At 54.6% G+C, this 26,469-nt stretch overlaps 2 protein-coding genes across 2 annotated transcripts in view; both read right to left on the reverse strand.

Annotated features, from left to right (window-relative positions):
* Positions 1 to 225: 225 nt before the first annotated feature.
* Positions 226 to 2,154, reverse strand: SUPT4H1 (SPT4 homolog, DSIF elongation factor subunit). The gene is made up of 5 exons (XM_071574968.1): positions 1,936 to 2,154; positions 1,374 to 1,480; positions 1,206 to 1,261; positions 966 to 1,019; positions 226 to 621 (listed from the first exon to the last, which is right to left on the reverse strand). The coding sequence occupies exons 1-5, from the start codon at positions 2,011 to 2,013 to the stop codon at positions 554 to 556; spliced, it is 363 nt and encodes a 120-aa protein (XP_071431069.1). The 5' UTR covers positions 2,014 to 2,154; the 3' UTR covers positions 226 to 553.
* Positions 2,155 to 2,536: 382 nt separating this feature from the next.
* The window catches only part of RNF43 (ring finger protein 43), a 52,359-nt gene continuing 28,426 nt past the window's right edge, over positions 2,537 to 26,469 (reverse strand). The window contains exons 3-10 of the mRNA XM_071574958.1: positions 20,393 to 20,515; positions 16,991 to 17,065; positions 15,515 to 15,646; positions 14,921 to 15,022; positions 14,132 to 14,287; positions 13,549 to 13,651; positions 11,591 to 13,114; positions 2,537 to 5,620 (exon numbers count right to left, since the gene is read on the reverse strand). Coding sequence (XP_071431059.1) covers positions 5,577 to 5,620; positions 11,591 to 13,114; positions 13,549 to 13,651; positions 14,132 to 14,287; positions 14,921 to 15,022; positions 15,515 to 15,646; positions 16,991 to 17,065; positions 20,393 to 20,515 — 2,259 coding nt within the window. The 3' untranslated portion in view covers positions 2,537 to 5,576. The remainder of the gene's footprint in view (positions 5,621 to 11,590; positions 13,115 to 13,548; positions 13,652 to 14,131; positions 14,288 to 14,920; positions 15,023 to 15,514; positions 15,647 to 16,990; positions 17,066 to 20,392; positions 20,516 to 26,469) is intronic.

Consider the following 26,469-nt stretch of genomic DNA (forward strand, 5'->3'; position numbering starts at 1 on the left):
ACTTGTTCCATCTACCTGGGAGCTGGATGGTACAGGATTGCTTTTTCCCACAGAGATCCCCCAGCACAGCCAGGGCAGGATCTCCCTCTTGAGGCAGGAATGTGGCCCATGGCACAAGCAGTGACACAATCACAGGCTCCAAACAGTCTGGCACAGGCAGGGGGCTGAGTGAGAGACCCCCAAGCACACCACCCACTCCCTGCAGCAGTGAGAACAGTGAGGGAGTGACAGCTGGACCCAGCCCTGCCCAGGCAGTGCAATTTATTGAACTATTTACACAGTTAGATCCCAAATCACCTCTTTCCCACACCAACTCTAAAAAAAATTGTGCACCATGATTAAACACCCTTCCCCAGCCCTAATCACACCCTCCCCCCTGTCAATGCTCAAATAATGTCTCTGGTCTGTGTGGGCAGAGCATGGGGTGGCAGAGTCCGGAGGTGCTGAGGGAGGGGAGATGAGCCAGCACACCCCGAGTCCAGCCTTGCTTCCCTACAGGCTAAAGCTAAGAGGGTTTGGAGCACCAGGATCCTCCAGGCTGCACAAGAGTCCTTCAGGTTTTTATGGCTGTGTCCCGGGACTTGTAGGCCACACCACGGCTCTTCAGCTCCCGGACGATCCCTGCAGCAAGGGACAAACACACCTCAGTGTTCTCCTGGGATGAGGAGCTCTGGAAAAATCTGGTGGTCCTGGTATGTGGAGATCAAGAACTGGACAATCACCCTCATTTCAGAGGGCCATGGAATATCGTGAGGTGGAAGGGACTCAGAAGGATCATCCAGTCCAACCCCTGGCCCTGCACAGACACCCCAACAATCTCACCCTGTCCCTGAGGTGTGAAGGTGAGATGCTGTGAAGGAACTGCAAGGACACCTTCACACCTTGCTCGTCTCCTCCTCCACATGACACATTCCCTGTTCACACTGTTCCCAAAGCCCCAAGCCCTGATTCCACCTCACAAGTACCTTGGGGCAGGCGGCCGGTCACAGACACTGCATAGACACCTGGCTTGAAGGTACCTGGGGGGAAGAAAACCCCGAGTTACCCCCTGTGACAACAGCCAGGTGGGGAAGGGACACCCATGCAGATGTCCCTTCACTGGAGGGGACGTGGTGGGGGCAGAACCCTCTCCACAGTCCAACCAACCCACTGCCCCCAAGAAGGGTCTGCTGGGGAGAAGGGATCTGTGGCTCCCAAACACTCACTGATCCTTTGCCACTTGGACACCCAGCTGTCCTCGGGGCTCATCATGGCGATGATCCTGCGGGAGGGATGGCACTGAGGGGACATTCCTGGCCGGGTGGCCCCGCGGATGCCACCACGGTGTCCCCAGCCCCCGGGGCTGCGGCTGGGCCGGCGCCGGCCCCGCTCACCCGTCGAAGGAGGAGCTGGTGCAGTCATAGACCATCTCGCGGTTGCCCTTCATCTGCAGGTACGTCTCGCAGTTGTCACAGCCGTCGTACTCGAACTGGTCGATGGTCTGAGGGGACACGCGTGTCGCGCATGGGGCCCGGAGAGCAGCGGGGAGGGAGGGAGAGCCCCGGGAACCGACAGAGGGAGCCCCGGGAAAGGCAGGGAGAGAGCCCCGGGGCTGCGGGAGGCCGGGCCCGGCCGGCAGGAGGGGCAGGGCGGCCCGGAGCGGGCAGGCCAGGACCGGGTAGGAGCAGCGAAAGCCCGGGGAGAACCGGGCCGGGGAGAGAGCCCCTGGCCGGGTAGGAGCAGGGAAAGCCCGGAGAGAACCGGGCGGGGGAGAGGGGCCCGGGCCGGGGAAGGCCAGCATAGGGAAAGGGCCGAGGCAGCAGGGCCGGGACAGGTAGAAGGGCCGGGGAGAAGGGCCCGGGCAAGGCCTGCAAGGCTTAAACCGGGCGGGGGAAGGAACGGTCCGGGAAGAGGGCCAGGGCAGGCCGCCGTTCCCGGTCCCGCTCGCGGCCCCACCTTGACGAGGGAGCAGAGCAGGCAGGCGCGGAGGTGCCGCAGGTCCTTCGGGACGGTCTCCAGCGAGATCGCGGCCATGGCTGCGGCGGCCCCGGCCCGGCCCGACTGCGCCTGCGCGGCCGCTCCCCCCGAGCCCGATCGCGATCCCGATCCAGCCGCTGATCCCAGCTGCGATCCGGCTCCTATCCCGATCCCAATCCAGATCCCGCCCCGCCCCTAATCCCTCCCAGCTGCGATCCGGCTCCTATCCCGATTCCGATCTCAATCCCAATCCCAATCCCGATCCCGCCCCTAATCCCTCCCAGCTGCGATCCGGCTCCTATCGCGATCCCGATCCCAGCTCCCGATCTGCCCCTGATCTCAGCTCCGAGCCCGATGCCGCTCCGGCTTCTATCCCGATCCCCATCCCGCTCCCGTTCTCAGCTCCGATCCGGCTCCTATCCCCATCCTGATCCCGAACCCGCTCCCGGTCAGCGCGGGGGCTCCGGGATGGGGGTCCCTCTCCCCCCATCTCATCCCCCACGTGCAAAGAACCACCGCGGGCAGCACAGCGGTACATGGATAAATATATTAGTAAATAAATATATTTCTGAGCACATCAGCATATTCACACACCTTTGTGTTTACCGGACATAAATACACAGTTTTGCATATATATAAAACGTATTCTTCCTTTTTTTTTCTTTTTTTTTTTTTTGTTTGATTTTGTGGGTGGTGATGTTTTTTTTCCTTTTTTTCTTTCTTTTTTTTTTCCCTGGGTCATAATTTATTCCCAAACCCTGACAGAGCCAGGACAGACTCAGGAAAAAAAAAAACAACTACCAAAAACCCACCTCAACCCAAATGAAACAAAAAGCAACAACAACAAAATGAACCAATATTCACATTTCCGAAGGATCTGTGCAGGAGGGGAGATGTCCAGCCAGCCCAGCTCAGAGGGTGGGAGCCCCTGGGAAAAAGGGAGTCCCTGGGAAAAGCCTGGGCCTTTGGTTTGGACAGAGGGAGCTCGGAATGCTCTGGTTTCCATCAGTTTTCAGCTGGGCCTTGGGATGAAACGAAGGAAAATGAGCTCCACTTCACTGCTGGGATGCTGGAGAAATTCCATGATGGAGCCCACAGGGACTGAGCATTCCAAAGCATCACCGGAAGGCAGAGGCAAAGGAACTGTGAGGACCCATTCCCTGTTCTCTCAGACAATGCTTCTTCCCTTCCAGGCAGCCAAGGATAGTCATCCATCTACTGAAAAGGGTGTTAAACCCCACCTGCCCAGAGAGGTCCCCCCTGTCCTGCCCCCTGAGCCCCCACCAAGGCAGATCTGCACACTCAGCTCAACGAGCCCCACAGAGCAGGAAAACACCCAGGGGGGCTGTTTGCAGATGAAAAGGAGCAGCAGCATAAGGAAGGAAAACACTTGGAAGCAGGTGGTGCCCTGGCACCCTGGTAATACTGCAGTGGGGAGTGGAGGGTGCATTGGTGCTCTCCAAGAAGCCTGGGGCTTGCTGCCAATTCCCTGTTTTGTTAGGGATGAGGAGGGAAAGAGAGAAGGACTTTTAGATGCAAACGAGCCCACTTGTTCCTTGAGCTGTAAAAAGCATTGCTGGAACCTCCCAGCCTTCCTGACCCTGAAAGGGAGCAGTGGGAGCACCCCAACTTCATGGCCCTCCATCTGTAAAGTCCTCTGAGCCCTCCAGGATGGTCAAGGACTGATTGAGACAAGCCATGGACCATTTCCACAAGAAGCCAAACAGAGCAAATCTGGATCAGCTCCTGGGTATTTTCCTCGAGTTTAAGACTGACTTCCCTGCAAGGGAGAAAACATCTGAGCTTGTGTCTTCTGCCTGCAAGAAGAGCCTGGAAAGGTTTAAATCTACTTCTGGTGGGTTCTTTGATCAAAGAAATTCATCTCTTCTCTAGACTGAAAGATCCTGTAGGGGCTCAGTCACAGGAGACAAGGAATGGGCAGTAGGAAGGGAATAATGCTGGGTTTAAAACAGTGCTATTGGCTGGTCGCTGTCAGGGACTGATGAGCAGCTGGGACAAAGATGCCTTTTTCAAGGATTAAGGGCAGCAAACGCTGTGAAAAGCTTTCCTCAGCACAAAGGAAGGCAGAGACAGGATAATCCTGAACTGGGACTGCATAACCAGTGCACTCTCTTGAACTGGAGAAGCTGCTGCTGCCTCAAAGGAAGACACAGGAAGGTTGCTGAGCACTGAGCAGGGGGGAAGTCTGTCCCTGCACCAGGTTTCAAGTTGTCAGGAGTTCCCTTCAGCACCAGTGTTGTATCCTCAGCAGTGCTACCTTGTGCTTGGAAGCACTTGGTGCCATAAAATGTGCACTTAATGTGGGAACCTGGCTGATTCTTTGGCCTGAGTGGTCGTTTAGGGCAATGAGCTCGACAGGAATTCCCTGCTCTTTGGGTTCTCTATGTTTTGAATTTGGCAGGTTTCATTTTACTTGAATGTCTGCAAATGAGTAGCATCCAAAAAAATCCCCAAAACCCCACAAATGGGAGGGGGGAAAGCAATAAACTAGAGCCTGATGATTTCTCAGGTTTTCTCCCTGCATCATCAAAATGCTGGAAAAGACAGAAAGGTTATTTTGAAAAATCCTGAAGGATCATTTCAGGTGTCTCAGAAATATGAAGATAGGCTGGATGATGGATGGGGCTCTGCTCTGCATTTATTATGGAGACTTTTTGGGCAATTTTGCTGCATCTTGAGGCAACAAGAGAGGAAGGAGAGAAGCAGGAGCCACATGAACTCAAGGATTTTCCATGACTCCTGTGACAGGGACACCTCAGGTTTAAAATACCCTCAAAAATGAGTTGCTCTTAACAGGGCTGGCCATGACACCTACTTTGAGGGTGGGTGGAGGAGTTAGAGGGCGAGTGAGACACTTGTTCACACTGCCAGATGAGAGGGTGGATTCTTTGCAATGGAAAGAGTCTGACCCAGCTCCTTCCCAGAAATGCTGACGTTGTCCCTGAGGCTTCCCCTCTCCTGCTGCTGCCAAACAGCGAACGGTGCCAGCTGAGGGGCACTGGAGGATCAGAGTGGTGGGAGCTGTTGGTTTCCGCTGGAGTCAGAAGCAGCACCTGGCAGGGCAGAACTGTGAGCAGTGAGATGGAGAAGAGCTGGTTCCTGTGTCTGAAATAAGCATGGAAAACTTAATTGAAGAAGTCTGGCTTTTGACCTAAGTGAGGAAATGAAGTCAGGAGCTACCAGGCCACAGAAAGTCATTTCTGCAGCTTTTGGTCTCGAAGGCTTGTTTATTTTTGAAGTGTTTAGCAAAACCTTCTGTGGCATGAACATGCCAAAATAGCAGCTTGCACTCCCTCGCTGAGCTGTCCCGCTGTGCCTGGGCCCGGCCTGGGGCGAGCAGCCCACGCAGAGATGCCACAGGGGGATGATGGGCTGCCTGTGCCTTCAGAGGAGGGACCCTGCAGAGCACAGCCCTGTTTGTGTGACTCTTGCCATGTGGGAACATTGAGGAGACCACAAGTGCCCCAGTGCTGTTGGCAGTCCGTGCCTGGGTCAGGGTGGGCATCGCGTGTTCCAGTGCAGGGAGCAGGATGGGGACTCCTCCTGCTGAACATCTGTGTCCACTCCAGCTCCCAGGGAGCAAACAGGCCAGTGGTTTATTAAACTGAGTGTTCATGCACATCCTGGGCCTCCTCCTCAGATCCTGCATTCAAAGAAAAGAGAAAAGTGTCAGCTACACCTGGCTGAACATTCCCGGGCTCTGCAGCTGCTGAGCTCTGCAATACAGAACAGATGCTGCAGGGAAAGCCACTAAAAAAGCCACTAAGCCACTGGACAGGATCCTCAGGGCAGTGGTCACAGCCCCAGGTCTGACAGAGCATTTGGCCAATGCTCTCAGGCACAGGGTGCAATTGGTGAGTGTCCTGTGCTAGACAAGGAGTCGGTCTCGGTGACCCTTGTGGGTCCTTTCCAATACAGGATAGTCCATGATTCTGTGAGGTTTCTCCCAGTTTTGCAGAGGGAATTTTCTGGCCACCTCTCAGCCAGTTTATTCCTCTAATGTAAAGTGAAATAAAATGTAAAAATAAGACCTCAAGCCCCTCTTTCAGAAGAGGCAGGCTAAGGGCATGGTGCTCCCCAGGATTCACATCACTAGTGGGTCTTTGCTTTTGAGGCTTTCTGATGTTTGCTCTTTGAGGAAAATCTGTACAGTTGATTTGAAAAGTTATCAGGAACAGAAAATAACACTGATTTGTATCACACAGAGCCAGGCAGCACCTTCCAGGGTGCCAGAGAAGCTCCAGCCAGCAAAGGCAGAGTGCAGTGATGCCAGACAGGGATGGCACAGGTTTCACAGCATTCGAGAGGTTGCACAAATTGCTTCTGTGGCCCAACCAAGTTCAGGCTCTTCACCAGCCCCTTCTGCCTGGTGAATTATTGACAGGAAAAGGCTTAGAAATTTCTTTTGAACCATTCAACACAAGGACTGTCTGTAAAGTGCACCCTGAGTCACTGCTCCAGCCTGCCCCTTTCTCCCCAAGTATGTTCTCTCCAACTGCCTGTTGTCACACACCCCACATGTCCCTTCCCAAACGTGTGAGCCTGCCCAGAGCTCTCACACAGGGCCAGCAGAGCCCAGTAAAGGCACACAGGCATTATTTTTCCCAGTTTCCTTTTCCTGAATGTTTCTGAGATCCAAAGGAAACAAATAAATACCCATCTAGAGATTCATAGAAAGCAACTCAAAACAACTTATCAGAACAGTCACAGCAAATTCTTGTTGGTCACACATCACCAGCTGTAGGAGCAGAACCTTGAAAGTTAAAAACATGGGAAGAAAACAAAGGAGATTCTGCATGGAAAAATGTAGCTAAACAATGTGGGAAAACTCATGCACATGGTGTTTTACATGTACATACATGTGCAAGCATGGCCAATGCACCTGAAGGCAGAGTTTATCTGGCATTTGTGATGAGTCACCAGTATGTGAAATAAGCCATTTCCAGCAGCTTCCCAGCTTCAATCCCTCTGGGATCAGGTGCCCTCAGCCTCAAACAGCATTACCTGAAAACTGTGCCTGCATGTCCTCTGTTATACAGACAGAAAGGAAAGCTGAAAAAAGGCCATGGATTGGAGAGGTGGGAGAACCTGGGCTGCTGGACTGGCCATGGAGGGCCACCCTGGACAGTGACCTGGAGGAACACACCTTGGTGACACCACAGAGCTATTGGGTTTTAAGGGTAGTCCTTTTCTACCCTCTAATCCCTTTCTCCCTCCTTAGTGAAGATCAAAGACGTGACATGAAAGGGAATGGCTGAGAGGAGGAGCAGGAGAGGGAGGAGAGGGGGAGGATGCCCAGAGCGCTGCAGGAGGTGAGATTTCCCAGGGAGAGAAATCAAGGGATTTCATCAGCCTGTGCTGGGAGTGATCTGGCTGTTCTGGGATGCCACCTGGGCATGCTGGGGCACTTTAGGGAACCATCCACCTGCAATTCCCTGCCAGTTGTCTGACATCCCATAGAAGGACCCAGCCAGCATTGCTCGAGCATTGATTCTCCAGTGGCTCCCCGAGACTCCCAGGTGTAGTTTCCCAGGCTAGAAAGGAGCTGGGGATGTGTCTTGATGCAACCACCCCAAGAAAGGCTGATGGAGGAAACAGCACGAAATCCAAGACCACACAAACCTCTCTGGGATCCTCTGCCACGTTATTCCCTGCCATGCCAGTGCATGGCACTGCCTGCATATGTGGAGTTTCTCCAGGGCCTGTGGATCAAGCTCCAGCCTCACCTGGCAGCTGGGGGAGGTGAGCACACACCTGGTGGCTGCTGCAGCCCACAGGAGCAGCAGCAGCTCCTGGAGCCCTGGTTTAGGGACTTCCTGAGCTGGAGGGTGTATTTGCATCTCTGCATTTGCCAGCTCTTGATCTGGGCTCTCAAATCCATTTTACTTCTGGCACTCACATCCTCTGGGCAACCAGCACCAGTTTCACTACACACCATGTGTTGCCTTTTGGCTCTTTTAAAGCTTCTGGTTCCTGTTTGATGCCACCAATTACTTTGTTCTAAGCACCAGTGAGTCCCTCTTATCTGCCTTCTCCCTTGCTCTCCTGCTTTCATATCCTCTCTTTCATATCCTCTGCTAATCACCTTTTTCCCACATGAAAGTCTCAGTATTCCTTCTGTTTTCTCAGAAAACCCAATGCTGTGATTGTACCCACTACCTTTCTGCCCTTTTCCCAAGCTTGTTATTTCCCTTTTTGAGAAGGTGATCAGGAGCTCTGAGATCACCACAGGCTTATGCAGCTGCATAAAGGCCCTTTCTGCTTGTCCCACATTAGTTCCCAGCCAGCTCCTAACAAGAATTCCATTTTCACTCAGAAGCTCTGCTCCTGTGTGGCATTTTGTGCTGCTTACAGGGGATTTCCCCCACCACTGTCCCCCAACAGCTCAGCAGCAGGAGATCCTTCTGTAACACTCTGTATCCAGCCTTATTGCTGACATCCTGATGGATTTTATCTGTTACACACTTTGCTATCTCCTCTCCTTGTCCATGATATTTATGAGCTTGCTGGAAGGTGCAGACAGTTGGAGAACTCCACTTTGCTCCTCCTCTGAGTCATTTCCCTCCATTAAGTCTGGTCCACACTTTGTCTCCTATTTTCTAGCCAGTTATTTACCTATGAGAGCACCCTTCCCTTTTATCCTTTGAGACCTTCCTTCCCCTAAAAGCTCTGCCAGGTGTTATCTCTCCCTACAAATCCTGGGGTGCCTCCTCCTCCCCTGGCTTTCACATTCAGCCATGTGCCTACAAGTCAGCCCCTGTATTTGAATTTTTAACAATTTGCTTGGCTGGAAAGTCAGGCTCCTCATTCTGTGGCTTCAGCAATTTCCAGCTGATATTGCCCCCAGCTCTTCCTTCTGGCCCTGGGCATGGATAAGACATGGCAGTCCATGTTCAGGATTTATCAGCTTTATGCCTGAGCCCTGCAGGATGCCCAGTGGCTGAGCAGTACCCCTGGCAATTTGTTACCCTCCACTTAATTTCAGAGTCACTCAAAGTGATGGTTTGATTCAGTTTGGCTCCTGTACCCCCTGCCCTGAGCAGGGTGAGAACCTCCCCGAGTGCTTCCATGCTGATCACTAATGCAGGAAGTTGTTTGCTCTTCTGCTCTGCACTTCCAGCCCTTGAACATCCCTCAGACCTCTGTCATTCCCTGGATCTGCAGAGCCTCAGGCAGCCTTCTCCCTTCTGATGGAGCTGGAAATGACTGCATTAATAGTCTGTTTTTCCCAAGCTGTGCACAGAAATCTTCCCTGCTGTGCCTCTCCATGGCTCTGCACTTAGCTTGGCATCCAGCTCTGTTCTGATTTCCTTGTCTAGACAAGAACAGCTTCCCAGTGCCCCCTTCTGCCCTGCAGCTTGACCAGCCCTTTCTGGGGCTTTAAATGATCCCTGTGCCCAAAAGCATCTTGGTCTTTTCACTGCTTCTTTTAGAATCATTATTAAAACATGCTCCTGTCTCTGCAGGCTCCTCTTTGCAGCCTGTGCTGACACAGAGTGTTCTAACCCTAATGCCACCCTCCTTCCACTTAGGGGCAATTGGGGAGTTTTGTGTCACTTGTCATTGGGCTTCACACTCTCCTTAGCACAAGAGACTCTCTCATGCCACCAGAAGAGACACACTCTGTAATTTCACCTGGGAAATTACAGGGTCCTGCTCTTTGTTTTTCCTTTAAACTGGGTTTCTGAAAAGTTTATATCAAAACTTTAATTTAAAGCTGGGCTTTCTAATCCATCCACTTATATTTTTAGCCATTTATCTGGAGGCATTGATGCATTTCCTTGGTCTCCTTGTCTGTGTTTTGTGTCCTGCTTACATGGACTGCCTATTGAGGCTGTTCTTTGCTCTGTTTACTTGCTCTCTCTTGATTTATGCCTTTCCCAAGATGAAGCACCAATGTGATTGTAACTCAGAGGTTGAGTTATGCCAACCAACGTGTTTCCAGCCTGGTGGCTTTTCTGCATGAGCCCTGCACGAGTTCTCTGCTCTACCCTCTGTTCCTAATAAAGTGAAAGCCTAAATCTATGTTATTTTCTCAGTCTTACAAGGAGATTTTGACACTCTGGCTGGTCCAGAAAGCACCCCCAGAAGTCACTGCAGTCAAGAAGCCACAGAGCCACAGTGCTTTCAAAGACATTGGTCCTTCTTGCTCCTGGTCCAGGGGGGTAAGAGGGAATGAAGGTGCGCTTGGCAAAGCAGCTGGCACTGGCTCTGGGTGGGGGTCAGAGAGCCATCAGGAGGTGGGCACGGACTGGGGTCACTGGGACCACCTCCAAAGAGCCAGAGGCATCCCAGCACAGCCCCTGCAATGCCCTGGGCACTGCAGCACCCAGCACCCCACGTGGGGTGCACAGACTCCTGCTCTGGGGCTTTGGGAGGCCTCCCATGTTCATTTGGGAGCTCGAAGCAAGTCCTGAGCAGCTTTCCCTGAGCCAGGAGGGCTCTCTCCACGTGCTGTGATCCCAGGAGAACACCAGCACTCAGAGCTACCTGTGAACCAGAGGCATCCCTGCACCTCTGCCTCCTGAGCCCTCCAAACAGCAGCATCCATTGGGAAGTCTTGGAAGAACCTCCTCATCACCCATCTGCATCATCAGGCACTTCTGTGCCTGGGAAAAAATGCTCTTCCTGTCAGTCTGGGAGGCTGGAGCACTGCAGGGAGCCAGGCCCATGCCCATGCAGCCTGCCCTGCCCCACTGCCCCCATGGCAGGAGCAGCACTGCCAGCCTGGGCATGGAGCGGGGCCGCAGAGGTGTGAGGGGAGGAAGCGACAACGTGCACGGCACAGCGGGCACGGCGAGTCACGAGTTTAAGGGCAGTGCTGTCAGAGAAATCAGGCAGCCAGAGCTGTGTTTGGGACCGAAATCCAAAGGATTTGCCCGAGGAGCTGCCACGAGGCAGGGGCAGGGCGAGGAAGGGAGCCGGGCTCTGCTCCCAGCTGGCACCTGCCCAGGTGGACATGCAGGTTGCTGTGGCTGGGGGAGCTCTGAGCAAGCCCTGCGAGGTAAACTCGAGTTCTTCCAAAGAGCCTTGTCTCAAAGGCATTCTCCTTCTCTCAGTGAGAGATGTGCAGCAGTTAGGCAAAGGGCCAAGCTTTAATTACATCTGATTTCCAAAAGACACTAAAAAGCAACTCCCACGCAACCAAGGCGAGAAATGAGGGATGTGCTCACTGAGTCTGTTCTACCACCAGCCTCACACACTTCCTTCCTCACTGATTCCAGCTACCTGGGCTTGGATACAACAACTGGAGCCCGAAAAGCCTTAATGATAACAACTCTGCCAATGAGACACTCAGACTGGTGTAAGGACACCAAGAAATGTGCTCCCCCCCCTTCCTCTGGGAGATATTCAAGCTGCTAGAGAGGTTTAGTTTAAAATTAGCCACCTTATTTCTCATTTGCAGTACTTCAGGTGTCAGTGCACTCCATAACACGTGCTGGTTGTTCAGGCCACCATGTGCAGACAGGTGGACTCTGAAACACTCCTGCTGTCCATGCTCCTGTTGGAAAGCCCATTGGGCAGGGACCAGGTGCCCTGGCATCCAGAATTCCTTCGGCAAACCCCCCTCATCCCGCTGCTCCCATCAAGCGGAGCCAGATGTCACACTTACCGTGGGCACCCCGCGGAGCCGGGCAGTGCAGGTGGAGGCTCAGGCTGTGTCTGGGGGGGCCCATCCCTGCAACATCTGAAGGGACCGAGCGGGATCCCTCCCGGCCTAGCAAGCCCTCCTCCTGCCCCCTCAGCTGGGAGCCGGACTGCGGCACCAAACACTTCCAGAGCGGCCGGGAGCCGGAGCTGCTGGGCAGGGGAGCGCTTGGCATCAGGGGCTGGGCCTCGGGAGAGCAGCGGTGGCCACTGGGGTGGCCGTGAGGAAGGTGAGCATCGCAGGCTCTGGGCAAGTCCTTGGGTGGGAGAACAGGGTCGGGCTCCAGGGCACACTTTCTTTTCCTTCGGTGATGCCGGCTCTGTAAGCTGTGCCTCGGGGGCAGCGGGGCTGGGGATGTGCCAGCTGCTCCCAACTGTCTGGTGGCATCTACACTGGAGTCCAACCTGTTTGGAGGAGCGGAGGGGGCATGAGGGGGCTGCCGTCCTGCTGGGGCACAGGCTGGCTGTCCTGCCGGAGCTGCCTCGGGCAGCACAGCACAGCTTTCCGGAGCCTGCTGGCAGTGATGGCTCCTCTCAGTCCTCTCCTGTGTCCGAGTGCCATGGAAGCCAACCTTGGCCCCAGAGTACCGCGCTCTGCGCGGCCCAGGCCCCTGCCCAGCGCGCCCGGGGGCACACTCTGCATCTCGCCTGTAGTGGTGGTGCTGGTGGTGGTGGTAGTGGACGTGGCTGAGCACCTGGGGCTTGGCAGGAGCAGCCCCCCCAGGCACCATCAGGTCCAAGGAGCGGGGCCGCCGCTCCCTGGGCGGCCGCAGCTGCTCCTGCCCGTGGTCCGTGGCGGGTCCCTCGGAGCTGCAGTACACAAAGGGATCGTAGTCGCTGCTCAGGGAGCTGCGGAACGTGGAGCAGCTGCCGTGGATGCCCTGCAGACTGACGTCCGTGCAGTTCAGCATGGAGTCACTGGAGGAGCCGTGGCAGGGCCCCGAGCTGGAGTCGCTGCCTGGCCCGTCCGCCAGGTACCCGCTGTGCTCTGTCAGGTAACTCTCCCCAGAGCCGCTGCTGTTGTGCTGGTGCCCGTGGCCGATCCCACGGCGAAGGGCGGGCGCGCGGTGCTGCTTCGGTGCCAGGGCTGCCTTGAGCCCCAGGCAGGGCGGCTGGGGCTGCAGGGAGCAGGTCCTGTGGGGTGCCAGTGCCTGTCCACACGCTGAGGGCGTGGGGTGCTGTTGGCCCAGCAAGCCCGGGGCCAGCGGGGATGTGTGGCCACAGGCGAGCAGGGATGGGGCTGGTCTGTAGGGCATGTAGTGGATGGTGCCAAAATCCAGCTGAGAGAGCTCTGGAGAGTGGAAGAAGGGATTGCCATGGGCTGGCTCTGGGGCAAAGCTTCTGAGGTTCCTCTGAGGATACGGGTGTGGGAGGTGGTAAAGGGCATGTCCCGGATGCTGGCGGAAAAGGTGGAGTCGCCTCCCAGGCTCCATGTCCTGAGGGACCAGCCTGGAGCTGGGGGTTGTGGCCTGGTCCATGGAGTCTCTGGCTGTGGAGAGAGAAGGGAGCATCCAGCACAGATCCCACAGCCCAGCTGTACCCCTGACACCAGGGAGCCTCCACTGCCCTCCCACCATGGTCCCATATCCCACCTGTGCAACCCCTCACTGCCACCACTCAACCACCCTGATGGGCCTGCACACTCTGTGCTTTCCCTGCTGCCCCGACCCCCAGGCCCTCCCTCCCCTCCATACAAGTCCCAGGGCTGGCAACCCCTCTTCTTGGTGCAGGTAACAAGCCCAGTATCTTGCTGTGCCCTGGGGGGCTCACACACAGGGACCCCTCTCCATGCACACAACTGCCCAATGAACTCCACGCACCAGGACAAGTGGACCTGCTGATGGATCACCCAAGGGTACCTGGAGTTCCTGGTCACAACCCCTGCCCTGTCCCTGACCATGAAATGCTGTGTCTTAGCCCTACCAAGAATATTGAACATGCAGAGGGGACACGTGTGGTGTTGCTGCAGCCAAGGGTCAACACAGTCCCGATGGAACTCGTGGGAGCATGAGATGATCCGCAGTTCCTAGAGAGAAGAGGAGTATGAGCAAGGAGAACCATGTCCCACGACCTGCATGGGTCCTTCTTGAAGGAAGTGAGACTTGAAGGATGGAAAGGTGTCTAACAGCAAGGGGTCTGCAGCCCAGTTGTGCACAGAGGAGGCTCTGCTCTGACGTGTGAACATCCACAGAGGTGAAAGCTCTCAGGACTGGAGAGGTTTCAGGCTTTTGTGGACATTTTACCCAACATTCTACCCATTTTATCCGGAGCAGGAGACACCTGCCTCAGGAGATCAGAGTGACCTCAGCAGGGACAGGGCCTTTTTGGGCCAAGGGGCAGGCAGAGTTCCATGGATCATGGCCTCTTCCCAGCCCTCAGGAGCTGCAGAAGGAAACATCACCAGAGCCTCCCACTCCTGCCACACTCAGCTCCCACTGCCCATCCCAAGCGGCTGTGCCCGGGAATTTCGGAGCCGTGGTTGCCCACAGCCCTGCCCACACCCTACCTGGCCCTCGCTGAACTCCTCCAGACAGATGGCACAGACTGGGGCAGAGCTGCAGCTGCTGGCCGAGTCCCACCGCGACGCTGGGCGGCACCGGGGCTGGTACCGGCGCGTGGCCAACTGCCCGATGGCCTGCAGGGTCTGCTGCTGCAGCGAGTCCTGCACAGAGAGGGGTGGCTTTCAGGACAAGCTCAGCCTTGCAGTGCCCTTCCCTTTGCAAAATGGAGTTATCAGGAATTGGGGGATGCTACTCAGTTCCAGAGGTGGCTTTTTATCCAACCTGACTTAGCCAGGATAGGCTTTGTCACCAGCAGGTGACCTCTGGCCCTGGACATTCAAAATGACTCAGCAGTGCTGAGTTTTTGAACCCTAAAGGATTGTCTCGCTACAGGACAAATGGGATATTCTCAAATATATCTGACTCTGGAAAGATGATTACTTAATTTGTTAATTTCTGTTAAAATTACTAAGCCATAAAATCACCAAATGGTTTGGGTTGGAAGAGACCTCCAAGCTGATCTTGTTTCAACCCTCTGCCATGGGCAGGGACACCTTCCACTAGCCCAGGTTGTTCCAAGCCCTGTCCAACCTGGCCTTGGACACTTCCAGGGATGGGGCAGCCACAGCTTCCCTGAGCAACCCTCTCAGGGCAGGATTTCTTCCCAATACCCATCTAACCCTGTCCTCTGTCAGCTGGAAGTCATTCCCCCTTGTCCTATCACTATCTGCCCATTTCTCCTCACAATGTCTGTTCCTGCCTTTATGTACTCCTGTTGCTCCACGAGGTCCTACCTGAGTCCTGTTCAGGTGGCACTTGGTGCGGACAAAAAAGATCAGAACGATGACGACCACGGTGCTGACCACTGTGAGAAGGATCCACACGTCGTAGTCTGGCTGTTGGATAAGACAGGAGAGAAATGACTCTGGGGTGGCAGACTTGGGAATAAGAGGCTTGGCAGGGGACTTCTGATTTCTTCTGGCCCATCAGCCTTTGCACACAAGATCCTTGGCCAAGCTCTACCTCTTTGCTCTTTACAGGCTCTTTTCAGCCTTCTCTGCACATCTCACCAAGAATGGAATATCTCTGTCTTGCAGCATCTCAGCTCCCTTAAGGCTTGGTCTAAGGTAGCACAAGATGAGAAAATCAAGACTTGGTTTCACCTGAAGAGGCAGAGAATGCCCTCACCTCACTCCTAAATAAGCTGGGAGTGCTTTTGAGCCTTTATTTGCAGAAGATCATCTGAATGCCACAGACAGCTCCTGCCAAGGGTCATGATCTCTGATGCACCTATCCCTTGGGAGGAAAGCTCAGCAGCTCTGGGAGAACCCCATGCCATGGCTTGGGAGGAAGGATTCAGGAGGCAGTGGGAATGGTGTGTCTCTCACCCAAGCTGGTGGCTCCTTGACCTCGATCTTCACATGGGCCTCTCTGTTCTTGTTCACAACGCCCATGAGGAGCTCGGCGTCGTGCCCCCTGATCAGAACCACGGGCTGGCTCAGGCCTCTGGGTTTCCTCAGCTGCAAAGAAACAAACACACTGAGGGCTGGGCCAAAACAGCCTGAAACGAGGATGATCCCAGACCCCCAGGCAAGCCTGGGTCCTCCTGATGCTTCCTGCACACACTTCAGAGGCTGATTGCTCCCCCAAATCCGCACTATCCTCTAAGATGAATCAGATGGAAGCTCCTCCTCTTTTACCAACTCTCCATCATGGCTTTCTCTGTTTTCCCTGCTGGTGGCTCGTAATGCCCATCTGGACACTGCTCCTCTTTGAAGCCCCTGTTGAAAAGTTCTTGGTCTCTTCTCTTCCCTGTGGGAACTGCCAACACCACTGTCAAGTGCTGCCTTCCCACAGAAATGCTTCCTGTGAGAACCATTCAGTTCCCTTCCTCCCTGAGGACATTCTGCTTGTTCCTGGTCATACTGGGATTGGCTGGCTTAGTCTGCTGCCCTCCAGACTGACCTGGGTCAGGGTGGCCATTGCACCCACTGACCACTTGCCATACCCTGAGGAGGTACCTGGGGGCAGACAGAGATGGGTCTGGGGCCAGGACTGTGAATGGAGGTGCAGAGGGTCTGGAAGACCATGGAGGCTGAAGGCTCTGAGCTGTTTACAGGATTTGCCACTCCTGGCTTTGGTATACCAGATGGGGAAGCTGGAAAAGTGGGATCAGAGGCTCAGAGAGATCAGAGACTGGGATCTGAGCAACCTCAGCACCACCCTGCAGGCCTGCACTTGCTGCCACGTTTCTCTGGCATCAGAAATGAAGCTGTAAGTGCATGAAAAATCCATGAGGGATAGGCCCAGCAAGGAGTCAGCCCAGAGTCTGGATAATCTCAGGCACCAGCTCTCCTGTCTGTTCTCTATCTAATGCTGGATGCTTTCCATTATCCCTGGAGTACTTGGATAGGGAACTGATTCCTTTCCAGAGGTGACAGCAGCGCTGAGGGAAGGGACCTCCGGAGGTCTCCAAACCTGCAGCAGGGCTTTAGAGGTCTCTAAACCTGCACCGACAGCATTGCAGAGGGAACTGTGACTTTGGCTTAAAAACTTGAGAAATCACCTTTCCCCTGAGGTGCACTGGGCTGTCTGGACTAGGTGGGACTGGGAAATCTGTGACTTCCCAAGAGAAACCATCCAGCTCCTGGGAGAAAAGCTCAATTCATCAGACAATGTCCCTTGAGAGTGTGGATGTGCCCTGGAGTGAAGGAAAGAGGAACAGACTGTGCATGGGTGAGTGGGGCAAGAGCCAGCCAGGACCTGGGACCTTTTGCTGGTGGCTGGTGGGCCCTGACTAGGGCACATTTTGGGATTGGACAGGAGGACTGTGGTTTAGCTGAGAAAATCATTGGTGTCTGTACCTGATCAGCAGCACTTTCATCATCAGTGATGTCAAAAAGGATCGCACGGGCTCCGCGCTCCCCCGCCAGCTTTGCCTGTCCAAAACAACAGAGGCTTCAGTGGACACTGCACTGGAACACTGGGAACACCTGCTTTTGGGATCCACGTCTGTCTCCTGGGCTCTTCACAGGAGAGGGAAGCACCTGCTTGGATTGAGGGAACCATTCCCACCCTGGTTCCTGTGCTTGTGCTGGGCTGCAGTGCCCGCTCTTGCCAGAGCTCTGTGGCTCGTGGATCGTTTCTCCCTCTGGTCATGGAGGTGCATTAGTTGGTGGCCTTGCAATCACAGCAACCCACAAACCAAAACACTGCCCAGCTGCCCATGCCATGTGCCCCTTTCCTTCAGAGCTGGATTTGCTGGGGAAGGATCTGCTGACCCACACAACCCTCCCACCCCAGGACAGCAAAACCCTCTGCAGGTCCCCACCTCTCACCGTGGTGGCACCAGCCCTGGGCTGTCTGAGGGCCTGAGTGCCACACATGCTGCTCTGCCTGGTCCCTGTCCCTGCCCTCCCCAGACAGAAGCTCAGGCAGTGCCTGGGCTGCAGGTCTGCTCTAGGATTGGGGGTGGGATGGCTTTCCACAGCTCAGCTCCGAGACCCACCCAGCTGAGTACACATGCCACCCTGGTGAGGTAAAGCTCCCTGCCTGAGGACCTCGTGGGGTCACCCACCTCCTCCCTCCCACCCGGGGAGCCCTCGGGGCAGGCAGAGGCAGCCCGGGCAGAAGAACGTGACCCAGCGCGGGGCTGGGCTGCTCTCACTCCTGCGGAGCCCTTTGATCGGCCCGTCCGTCCCGAGCGCCTGAGCAAACAGGGAGCAGCTCACCCTCGGCAGGGCCAACCCCGGCTCGGGGGGCAGAGGCAGCAGCTCACCCTCGGCAGGGCCAGTCCCGGCTCGGGGGGCAGAGGGAGCAGCTCACCCTCGGCAGGGCCAACCCCGGCTCGGGGGGCAGAGGGAGCAGCTCACCCTCGGCAGGGCCAACCCCGGCTCGGGGGGCAGAGGGAGCAGCTCACCCTCGGCAGGGCCAACCCCGGCTCGGGGGGCAGAGGGAGCAGCTCACCCTCGGCAGGGCCAACCCCGGCTCGGGGGGCAGAGGGAGCAGCTCACCCTCGGCAGGGCCAACCCCGGCTCGGGGGGCAGAGGCAGCAGCTCACCCTCGGCAGGGCCAACCCCGGCTCGGGGGGCAGAGGGAGCAGCTCACCCTCGGCAGGGCCAACCCCCGCTCGGGGGGCAGAGGGCAGTGCTGCCGCTTCCCAGCTGCGATGCCAGGCACAGGGAGCCAGCTGGGCACAGGGATGGGGCATTCCCGGCACGAGCGGGATCAGCTCCTTCGCTCACAGAATCACAGAACATCCTGAGCTGGAAGGGACCCACAAAGATCATGGAGTCCAACCCTCAGCCCTGCACAGGCCCATCCCCAAGGGTCACACCCTGTGCCCCAGAGCATCATCCAAACACTCCTGGAGCTCTGGGTCCCCAGGGCAGTGGGCACAGGCCCAGGGCTGCCAGAGCTCAAGGAGTGTTTGGACAATGGGACAGGGTGGGATTGCTGGGGTGTCCTGTGCAGGGCCAGGAGTTGGACTGGGTGATCCTTGTGGATCTCTCCCAGCTCAGGATATTCCATGATTCTGTGAGTCTGTCATTCTGTTCTTTCACACCCCGCTTGCTGCAATCATTTTCTGAGTGCTTGCTGCCTTTGTGCTGCAGCCCTTCAGCCACACAGCACAGCCAACCTCTCTCTTTGAGATCTGAAACACTTCTGCTGTAAATATGTATTTACAGGATGATTTTGGAGGTCTCAGCAACAGCTGACAACAGTCTGTCAACCAGATTGCAATCAGCAGTTCACTCAGAAAACAAACACACAAGCAGACAAAATTATAAATGAAGCATCAGAAACAAAAATAAATCCCTTCAATCCCAGAGGTATTTTCCACCCTCCCTGCTGCTTTTAGCTTTGGATGCTGAAGCAGGGATTGAATTTGGGGAGCAGGGAAGAGCCTCAGGTGGCTGGGGGAGCCCTCCTCGTGCTGGGCTGGCTGGGTGTCCCTGTGCAGGCCTGGCTGGGTGACAGCTGAAGCAGAGGTTATGATAACAGTCTGCACATGGCTATTTTTATCATCATTGATAGAGTGCTGCAATTCCACATGCAAAACTCTGCCACAAGACACACATGCCAGGAAAACAAGGCTCCTGCTGCAGCAAGGACCAGCCACCTCCCACAGCTACACCCCTGCTCTTGAGGAGGAGTGTGGGCCAGGGATTTTGAGGAAGAGATCTTGGCATTCTTGCCCATGGCAGGGGGCTTGGAATGAGATCTTTAAGGTCCCTTTCAACATGAACTGTTCTGTGATTCTCTGATCTGTGTGAAGTTGGGGGGAAGGAGCTTGGCAGAGGCTTCAGGAATGGATCCCCTCCCTTGGTTTTGCTGGCACAGCCTCTGTGGATACAGCCCAGCTGTGCAGGGGCAGGGGACTGCTGAGCATGGGAAAGGACCTGTTCCCATCCCCACCACGGCACTCCCAGCAGAGGAAGCAGGAAACAAGGTGGCATCACCTCAATGCAGTACAGGTGAAGCCAAGAAGAAGGAAACAGGAGGTTTTTTAAGTTTATATAATGCTTGTGGAAAACAGCACAACATCCAGGAAAGAGACAATCAAATGGAAAAGCCAATGTCTGCCTTATCCGTGCAACTTTATCAGGGACACAAAGATTTTGAGGCTTAACGTGACCCTCGTTCCTACCTGACTTCCTTATTACCAGAGAGTTGGACCAGTGACCTCAGCTTTTGGCACAGGAACTGCTGTTTCACTGAGGAACCCAACCCAAAGGCCTCTGAGATCCCCCAGGGGCCCAAACTGTCGAGTCATGACCCACCACGAGTTCACTGCTCTGCCTTTGTCTTATTGCTCAGCCCTGATTCTTCCTGTGCCTCATCCAGGGAAGTATTACAGGATTATTTTGGAAGACAGAGGCACAGAGGGTGTTTTCTGTGCCCATGTTTTCCCACAGGATAGAGGACATAGAGAAACACAAATCATCTCATAGGAGGGGCATGAGGCTGCCAGGCAAGTATAAGGGATGTTGGGGGTAAGGTCTGAGCATCCCAGAGCTCAGAGGGAGAATTCCACACCTTTTACAAAGCCAGGAAGCCCCAAAGCTGGAGAGATGGCTGTAGGGGAAGGCTGGCACAGTGTCCCTCCAGAGCACCCCTTCTGCCAAGGACACTGCTCTGTCCTCGTCTTTCCCTCCACTTTCCAACAGCTCCTTCCCACCTTGCTGCCCCTCCTGCCCTCCCCTTTGGTGCTCCATGGGCTTTCCTTCCCAGGCTGGTGCCATGCAGGGCATCTTTGCACTGACCTTGTTAGCCAGGGACAGGCAGGGGTTGGGGTCCCGGTCTGGCTGTTCCAGCTTCACGATGGTGATGAATCCCGACTCCGTGTGCTCATCCTCGCTGGTGTTGCACAGGGACAGCGGGTGGGACTGTGGGACAAAAGCAAAGCAAACTCACATCTTGGGACTCAGCACTGCAAAGGGGGCTCAAGCCCACCCTGCAGTCCCTCTGGACCTGCCCAAGCCAGTGAGGCTTTGAGTGTCACATAAAAAGGGCACTGTCCAAGTTTCTGTACTGTGAGGAGCTTCTATCCTGGGCTGCTCTCAGAATCCCAGGATGGTTTAGATTGGATGGGACCACAGTGGGGCATCTGGTCCCTCCTCCCTGTTCCAGCAGGGCCATCCCAGAGCACATGGCACAGGGCTGTGTCCAGAGGGTTCTGGAATATCCCTGGGGAGGAGATTCCAGACCCTCCCTGGGCAACCTGTTCAGTGCTGGGTCACAGCACAGGGAAGTTCTTCCTCCTGTCCAGGTGGAACTTCTGGGCATCAGTTGCTGCCCGTTCCTCTTGCGCCATAGCTGGGCCCCCTCGAGCAGAGCCTGGTCCCTGCTCTGGCCCCTCCCTGCAGGCACTGCCAGCCATGGGGAGGTCCCCATCAGGTCTGGCTTTGTCCCAATCACAGATCTTCAAAGCCAGACCCCTGCCTGGCTTTGTGCTCCTGGGATTCCAGTGGTGGGTCAGGATTAGCTGGCAGGGTTTGGACTCAGTCCTGGGGATCTGGCCCTGGCCCTGCTTCAAAGACACTGTGAGCCAGGCCTGTGACCCCCTGGCTTTGTCACTCCCTCTGTCTCTGTCACCACATCCCTTCTGTCACCCCTTCAAGAGGGTGCAGAGCTCCTCCCCATCCTTATGTTCTTGCTACCACCTTTTAGTTCCATTTCCACCTCTATTTTCCACCTTTTTACCCACACCACCGCTCCTAAAATACTGATTTTCTCTCTTCTATCTTCTCCTTGCCACCTTTCCCACTTTATTCCCACCAGACCCACCACCTTCACACCAACCTGTCCCTCCCACTGTGCCAGGATCATGCCCAGGTTACACAGAGCAACAGAAACACAGGGAGCATGGAGAGGTCCTGGGGAATCAGGCATGGAGAGGTCCTGGGGAATCAGGCACTTGGGAGCTCCATGTATAAAACAGCAGAAAAAGAAAGACGACCCTGCGAGGTCACCTCTCCTGCTTTGCTGCCTGGAGGCAGGATCAGCCAGACCTAAAACATTCCTCAGAGACACTGGCTCAACCTGTTTTCAAGACCTCCAAAAAGGGAGACTCCTCACCCACCCCAGGGCTCCCTTCTCCTCCACACTGGAAAGTATGTTCCAACACCTCACTGGAGTCATTTTGCTCCAGTCTGAGCCTATTAATTCAATCATGCCCAGAGAAAGGAGATTATTTGTGCTTTTTTATTCCCCAAATATTCTTTAAACATTTCTGTTCCTTTTTCTGTTCACCAAGGACATCTCAGGGACAAGGGCTGAGAAAGGACATGGAGAAGGTTCCGATTTTTCTCTGCAAGCATTTCTCACTTTTCCTTCATGGGGGATGAGTCAAAATTTTATTTGATCTGAAGTGGAAGGAAAAATGTTTCAAGCAACCCAAAAGGTTGGCATGGAAAAGAGGAAGAGAACAGGCCAAGGGAGTGTTTACCAGAGGGCTTGAGAAAAAGCCTGAACTAAACTGGGGTAACTGATCACTGCTCTGACCACAACCCCAGAAAAAATGCAGGTAGCAAATACCAAACTGAATTTGAAGAAGTTGAGAGCAATGAAGGGGATGGCACATTGATAATCCTGATTTCCCTGCCCAGGAAAGCAAGCCAGGTAAAAAACCTGGGATAATGAAGAGAAGGGAAGAACTAACAGGGCTTTGGAAAAGGTGATGGAGTGATGCAAGATGTTAAAAAATGCAAACAACAAAAACTATCTCCATCTCTTTTACACAGGGGTGAGCTCCAGGTGAGCTGTTAAAGAACAGGAAAGAGCTGGGAGTGATTGCAGGGAGTTTTATGGAAACCGTTGTTGAATCACCCAAAGGAGCCAAAAGGCAAACAGGCATTACTGTAAAAAATAAATCAAAAATTGAAAATCTACCAGATAAAGCTGCAGTGACTCAACACCTTGACTGTTACAAGGAGTCCTGCTCACTCCATCTTAAACAGAGATTTCTGGACAACAGATTAAGTGAACAAGAAATCTTCATCTTAGTACAGGTGGGATATGTTAAAGTTACAGCAAATGACTGAAAATAGGGAGAATTCATGGATCAAAACACCAGGAGAGCTGTTAAATGCAAAGATGGGACAGTAGCCTGCTCTGGGCACACCCTGCTGCAGTTGGGGGGCTGCAGAGGAGCATCCCTGGGACGTGCCTGCTCCCTGCACATTTGGGGGGCTCCACGGGGGAACTGCAGACAGGCGTTGAAGACTTTTACCACAAGAATTTGAGATAGAAAACAAATTCCAGAGAAAAGCTGGGATTGCTGGTCAGTGCCAGAGAGCTGGGGGAGCTTCTTGCCCCCAACACCAGCAGAGCCAGCTGCCCCTCACTATGGGGCCAGCAGGGTGACTCTTCAGGTGTCCCAGCACCACCAGGTCTTCTTCCCAGCAGCTCCAATCCCATGCAGAACTTTGAGGGAATGCTCCTGTGTGCAGGGCCAGGAGAAGGGTGCAGTGATTTTATCCCATCCTCCATGTGCCACTGGTGCCACATCTCCAGTGCATGAAATCAATGCCTTGTGGAAAAGCTCCTCCCAGGTGAGCTACGCCCCAAAGCAGAGGCACCTGGCAGCAGTGAGGGGCTGAGCCAGGAGCCCCAGGAATCAACAGGGGCCTTGAAGGGCACAGAGCACCCCTGGCACCACTGTGCCATGTCTGCCTGTCCATCAGAGACTCCAGCTCCTCACTGCCCTGTTGGCTTCCCCCAAAGCTCAGCCTGATGGGAGCCAAGTGGGGGTTGGACATGAGGAAGAATTTCTTCCTGCAAAGGGTGGTCAGGCATTGGAAGGGGCTGCCCAAGGAGGTGGTGGAGTCCCCATCCCTGGAGGTGTCCAAGGAATGACTGGCCGTGCACTCAGTGCTCTGGGCTGGGGGACAAGGTGGGCATTGGGCACAGGGTGGGTTCCATGGGCTGGGAGGGCTTTGCCAACCTCAATAATTCTCTGATTCATGCTGTGTGAATGCCTTTATTCCTGGAAAAGAGGCTCTTCCCAGTTTATCTTAACTCTGCAGCTCTATCAGCTGAACAAAGCCCCTCTTACACCAAGATCAACCCACTCTACCCACAGATAAAGCAGCAGCAATGATGGGACACTGTCACAGCCACAGGAGATGCTGCCAGGAGGCTGGAGCTGCAAAGTGCTGTGGGACACTGCTGGAAGGACATGGGAGGATGAGGAGGGATGAGGGAGGCAGACAAAGTGGATGTTAACCATGAAGGAGATGGAAATGTCTGGTTGGAAAAGGAAGAGAATGGCTGAAGGTTTCAAGGGGCCCTAGGACAAATTGCCACTTCCATGACTCCTGGGCATGAAGCTGAGGGATCAGGATCTGGGGCTTTTTAATGTACCTACATAAAGTTTCAAGAGCTGTTATAACAGCAAACACACCTTACCCACATGTGAGTCACAGACAAACACGTTCACTGATAACAAATGCATTATTCTTAGAGAGACTCAGGTCCTACCTCAACGTGCAAACAGCTCAGACAACCATTCAAGTCCCCTGAAGGAGTGGCCAGAGGTGGGAGAGGAGACAAAGGATCTCCAAGGTGCCAGTGCAATACTCCTGTGCCTGTGCCCTCACATGTGCTCAAGAGCTTCCCCACCTTTGGCCAGTCACAAGGGTCAGCAGTGCCCGAGGGTTTGACACAACAAAGCAGTCCCTAATCAATCAATGACTGTGTTTCCGTCTCCTTCTCTTTACTGAGCTGGTGAGCAACAAAGAGAAGTGCTGAACCCAAGAGGGATGTTTATTTGATTGTCACACGTGCAGGGTTAGATGGTTCAGCTGAAGTCTGGATCTTTTCTGTCGCTCTCTGCAACTCCCTGTCAGGAGGGGAGACCTGGGGGGGGGGGGATTGGGCTCTGCTCCCAGGGAACAAGGGACTGGACAAGAGGAAATAGTCTCAAGCCGCTCCAGAGGAAGTTCAGGTTGGACACCAGGAGGAATTTCAGCCTGCAAAGGGTGGTCAGGCACTGGAAAGGGGCTGCCCAGGGAGGTTTGGAGTCCCCATCCCTGGAGGTGTCCAAGCAACAACTGGATGTGGCACTCAGTGCTCTGGGCTGGGGGGACAAGGAGAGATCAGTCAAAGGCTGGATGATCTTGGAGGTCTTTTCCAAACTCAATGATTCTGTGATTCTAGTTCTACAAGCATGGCCATGGGGGCTGGAGAAATTCCCATGCCCACCCCACTGTTCTACTGACAGCTCTGCTAAAGTTTGCTCTCCTGTGGACAGAGAGGTCCCACACAAGGGAAGTGGTGTCACTTCTGCTGGCTCAGCTAACACGAGGGCAGACAAGGAATTTCTGGCAAAGTTCCATCATGATGTCTGGTTAAACTGTCTCTGTCTGGTCCACACATCCATTTTGGAGCATCAAAGGCAAAGGAGGCTCTTTGGTCAGCCCTGACTCACACCACTCAATGAAGGCAAAGGCAAGCCGGCCCAGGTCAAGGGAGAACAGCTCACACTCCTCTGCCTTCCAGCACACTGCAGGCAGTCTGGGCTGGAAATCTCATGGAGAGCATCCAACCCATGCTGACCTGCTCACCTCACACACCTCAGAGGGCTCAGCCTGTCTCCACTCTGGGGGATGCTGCCATTGGCCATCTCCTATTCAAGCCCCTCTTACACTGACCCTCTGCTCTGTGCTGGCTTGGAGGTTAAAGCTGTTCCACAGAACTCACACAAAGTCTTGCCCCTCAGCAACCCTCAAAGCACGGGTGAAGTCCAAGCTGTACAGAGAGCCCAGTGCATCCCCCCAACCAACCACTCCAAGCACAAAGCTCTGCTGGCCCCTGGCTGGCACAGACACAGGAGGGCTTCCACTCATCTGTCAAGCACAAGACAGGTCTGACCCTTAAAGCAACTCTGCAGTGATGGGTCAGATACAAAGACTGGCCAAACCCACATCACTAGGGAATTTTTCCTCAATCACAAGAGGTTTCAAAGTTAAGGCCCTGAACGTAGATGCCAGAAAGATCATTCTTGCTCTTCTAGAAAGAAGAAAGCAGATCTAGAAGAGCAAAGACTGACAAGGGAATTCTTTTGGGGGCAAAATAGGAAACACCATCTTCTGAACTATCACACTTCTCCAGGAGAGCTGAACTGCTCCTGGAATGAGCCCACAGGGCTCTCCAGAGGTTGATGTGGACTGGGGAATTCTCTAGAACACTCCTGAAGATGAAGCTCAGCAGCAGTGCCTGGATACTGCAAGGTCCCAGCATAGACCTGAGCTCCCACTGTGGCCATTTCTGGAGAAACCAACAATGGTCCAGAAAAGCTTTACCTGGTCATGGGTGAAACATTTGTTAGGACTGTACATGGAGCTCTGGTCACCAGGGAGCAGCTGCAAGCAGGAGATGAGCTTGGAAAGGAGGAATGAGCCCAGGGAAAAGCTGCAGGCAGGAGATAGGCTTGGAATGGTGCAGTGAGCCCGGGGAAAAGCTGCAGGCAGCATAGAGGGTTGGAAAGCAGGAGCTGGCCCAGGGCAAAGCTGCAGGCAGGAGATGGGCTTGGAAAGGAGTGAGCCCAGGGAAAAGCTGCAAGCAGGAGATAGGCTTGGAATGGAACAGTGAGCCCAGGGAAAAGCTGCAGGCAGCATAGAGGGTTGGAAAGCAGGAGCTGGCCCAAGGCAAAGCTGCAGGCAGGATACAGGACTGGAAAAGAGCAGTGAGCCCAGGGCAAAGCTGCAGGCAGGAGATGGGCTTGGAAAGGAGAAGTGAGCCCAGGGAAAAGCTGTAGCAGGATACAGAGCTGGAAAGGAGGAGTGAGCCCAGGGCAAGGCTGCAGCAGGATCCCGGACCGAGCCCCGCCGAGCCTGCC

Source organism: Pithys albifrons, chromosome 21 (genome assembly GCF_047495875.1).
Source record: "Pithys albifrons albifrons isolate INPA30051 chromosome 21, PitAlb_v1, whole genome shotgun sequence".
In the NCBI taxonomy this organism is placed as follows: domain Eukaryota; kingdom Metazoa; phylum Chordata; class Aves; order Passeriformes; family Thamnophilidae; genus Pithys; species Pithys albifrons.

Coding starts and splice junctions, on each gene's coding strand:
- SUPT4H1 (XM_071574968.1), bottom strand. CDS start 2,013: ATGGCCGCGATCTCGCTGGAGACCGTCCCGAAGGACCTGCGGCACCTC. Junction 1,262..1,373: donor ACCAGCTCCTCCTTCGACGG/GTGAGCGGGGCC, acceptor TCCCTCCCGCAG/GATCATCGCCATGATGAGCC. Junction 622..965: donor GACCGGCCGCCTGCCCCAAG/GTACTTGTGAGG, acceptor CCCTTGCTGCAG/GGATCGTCCGGGAGCTGAAG.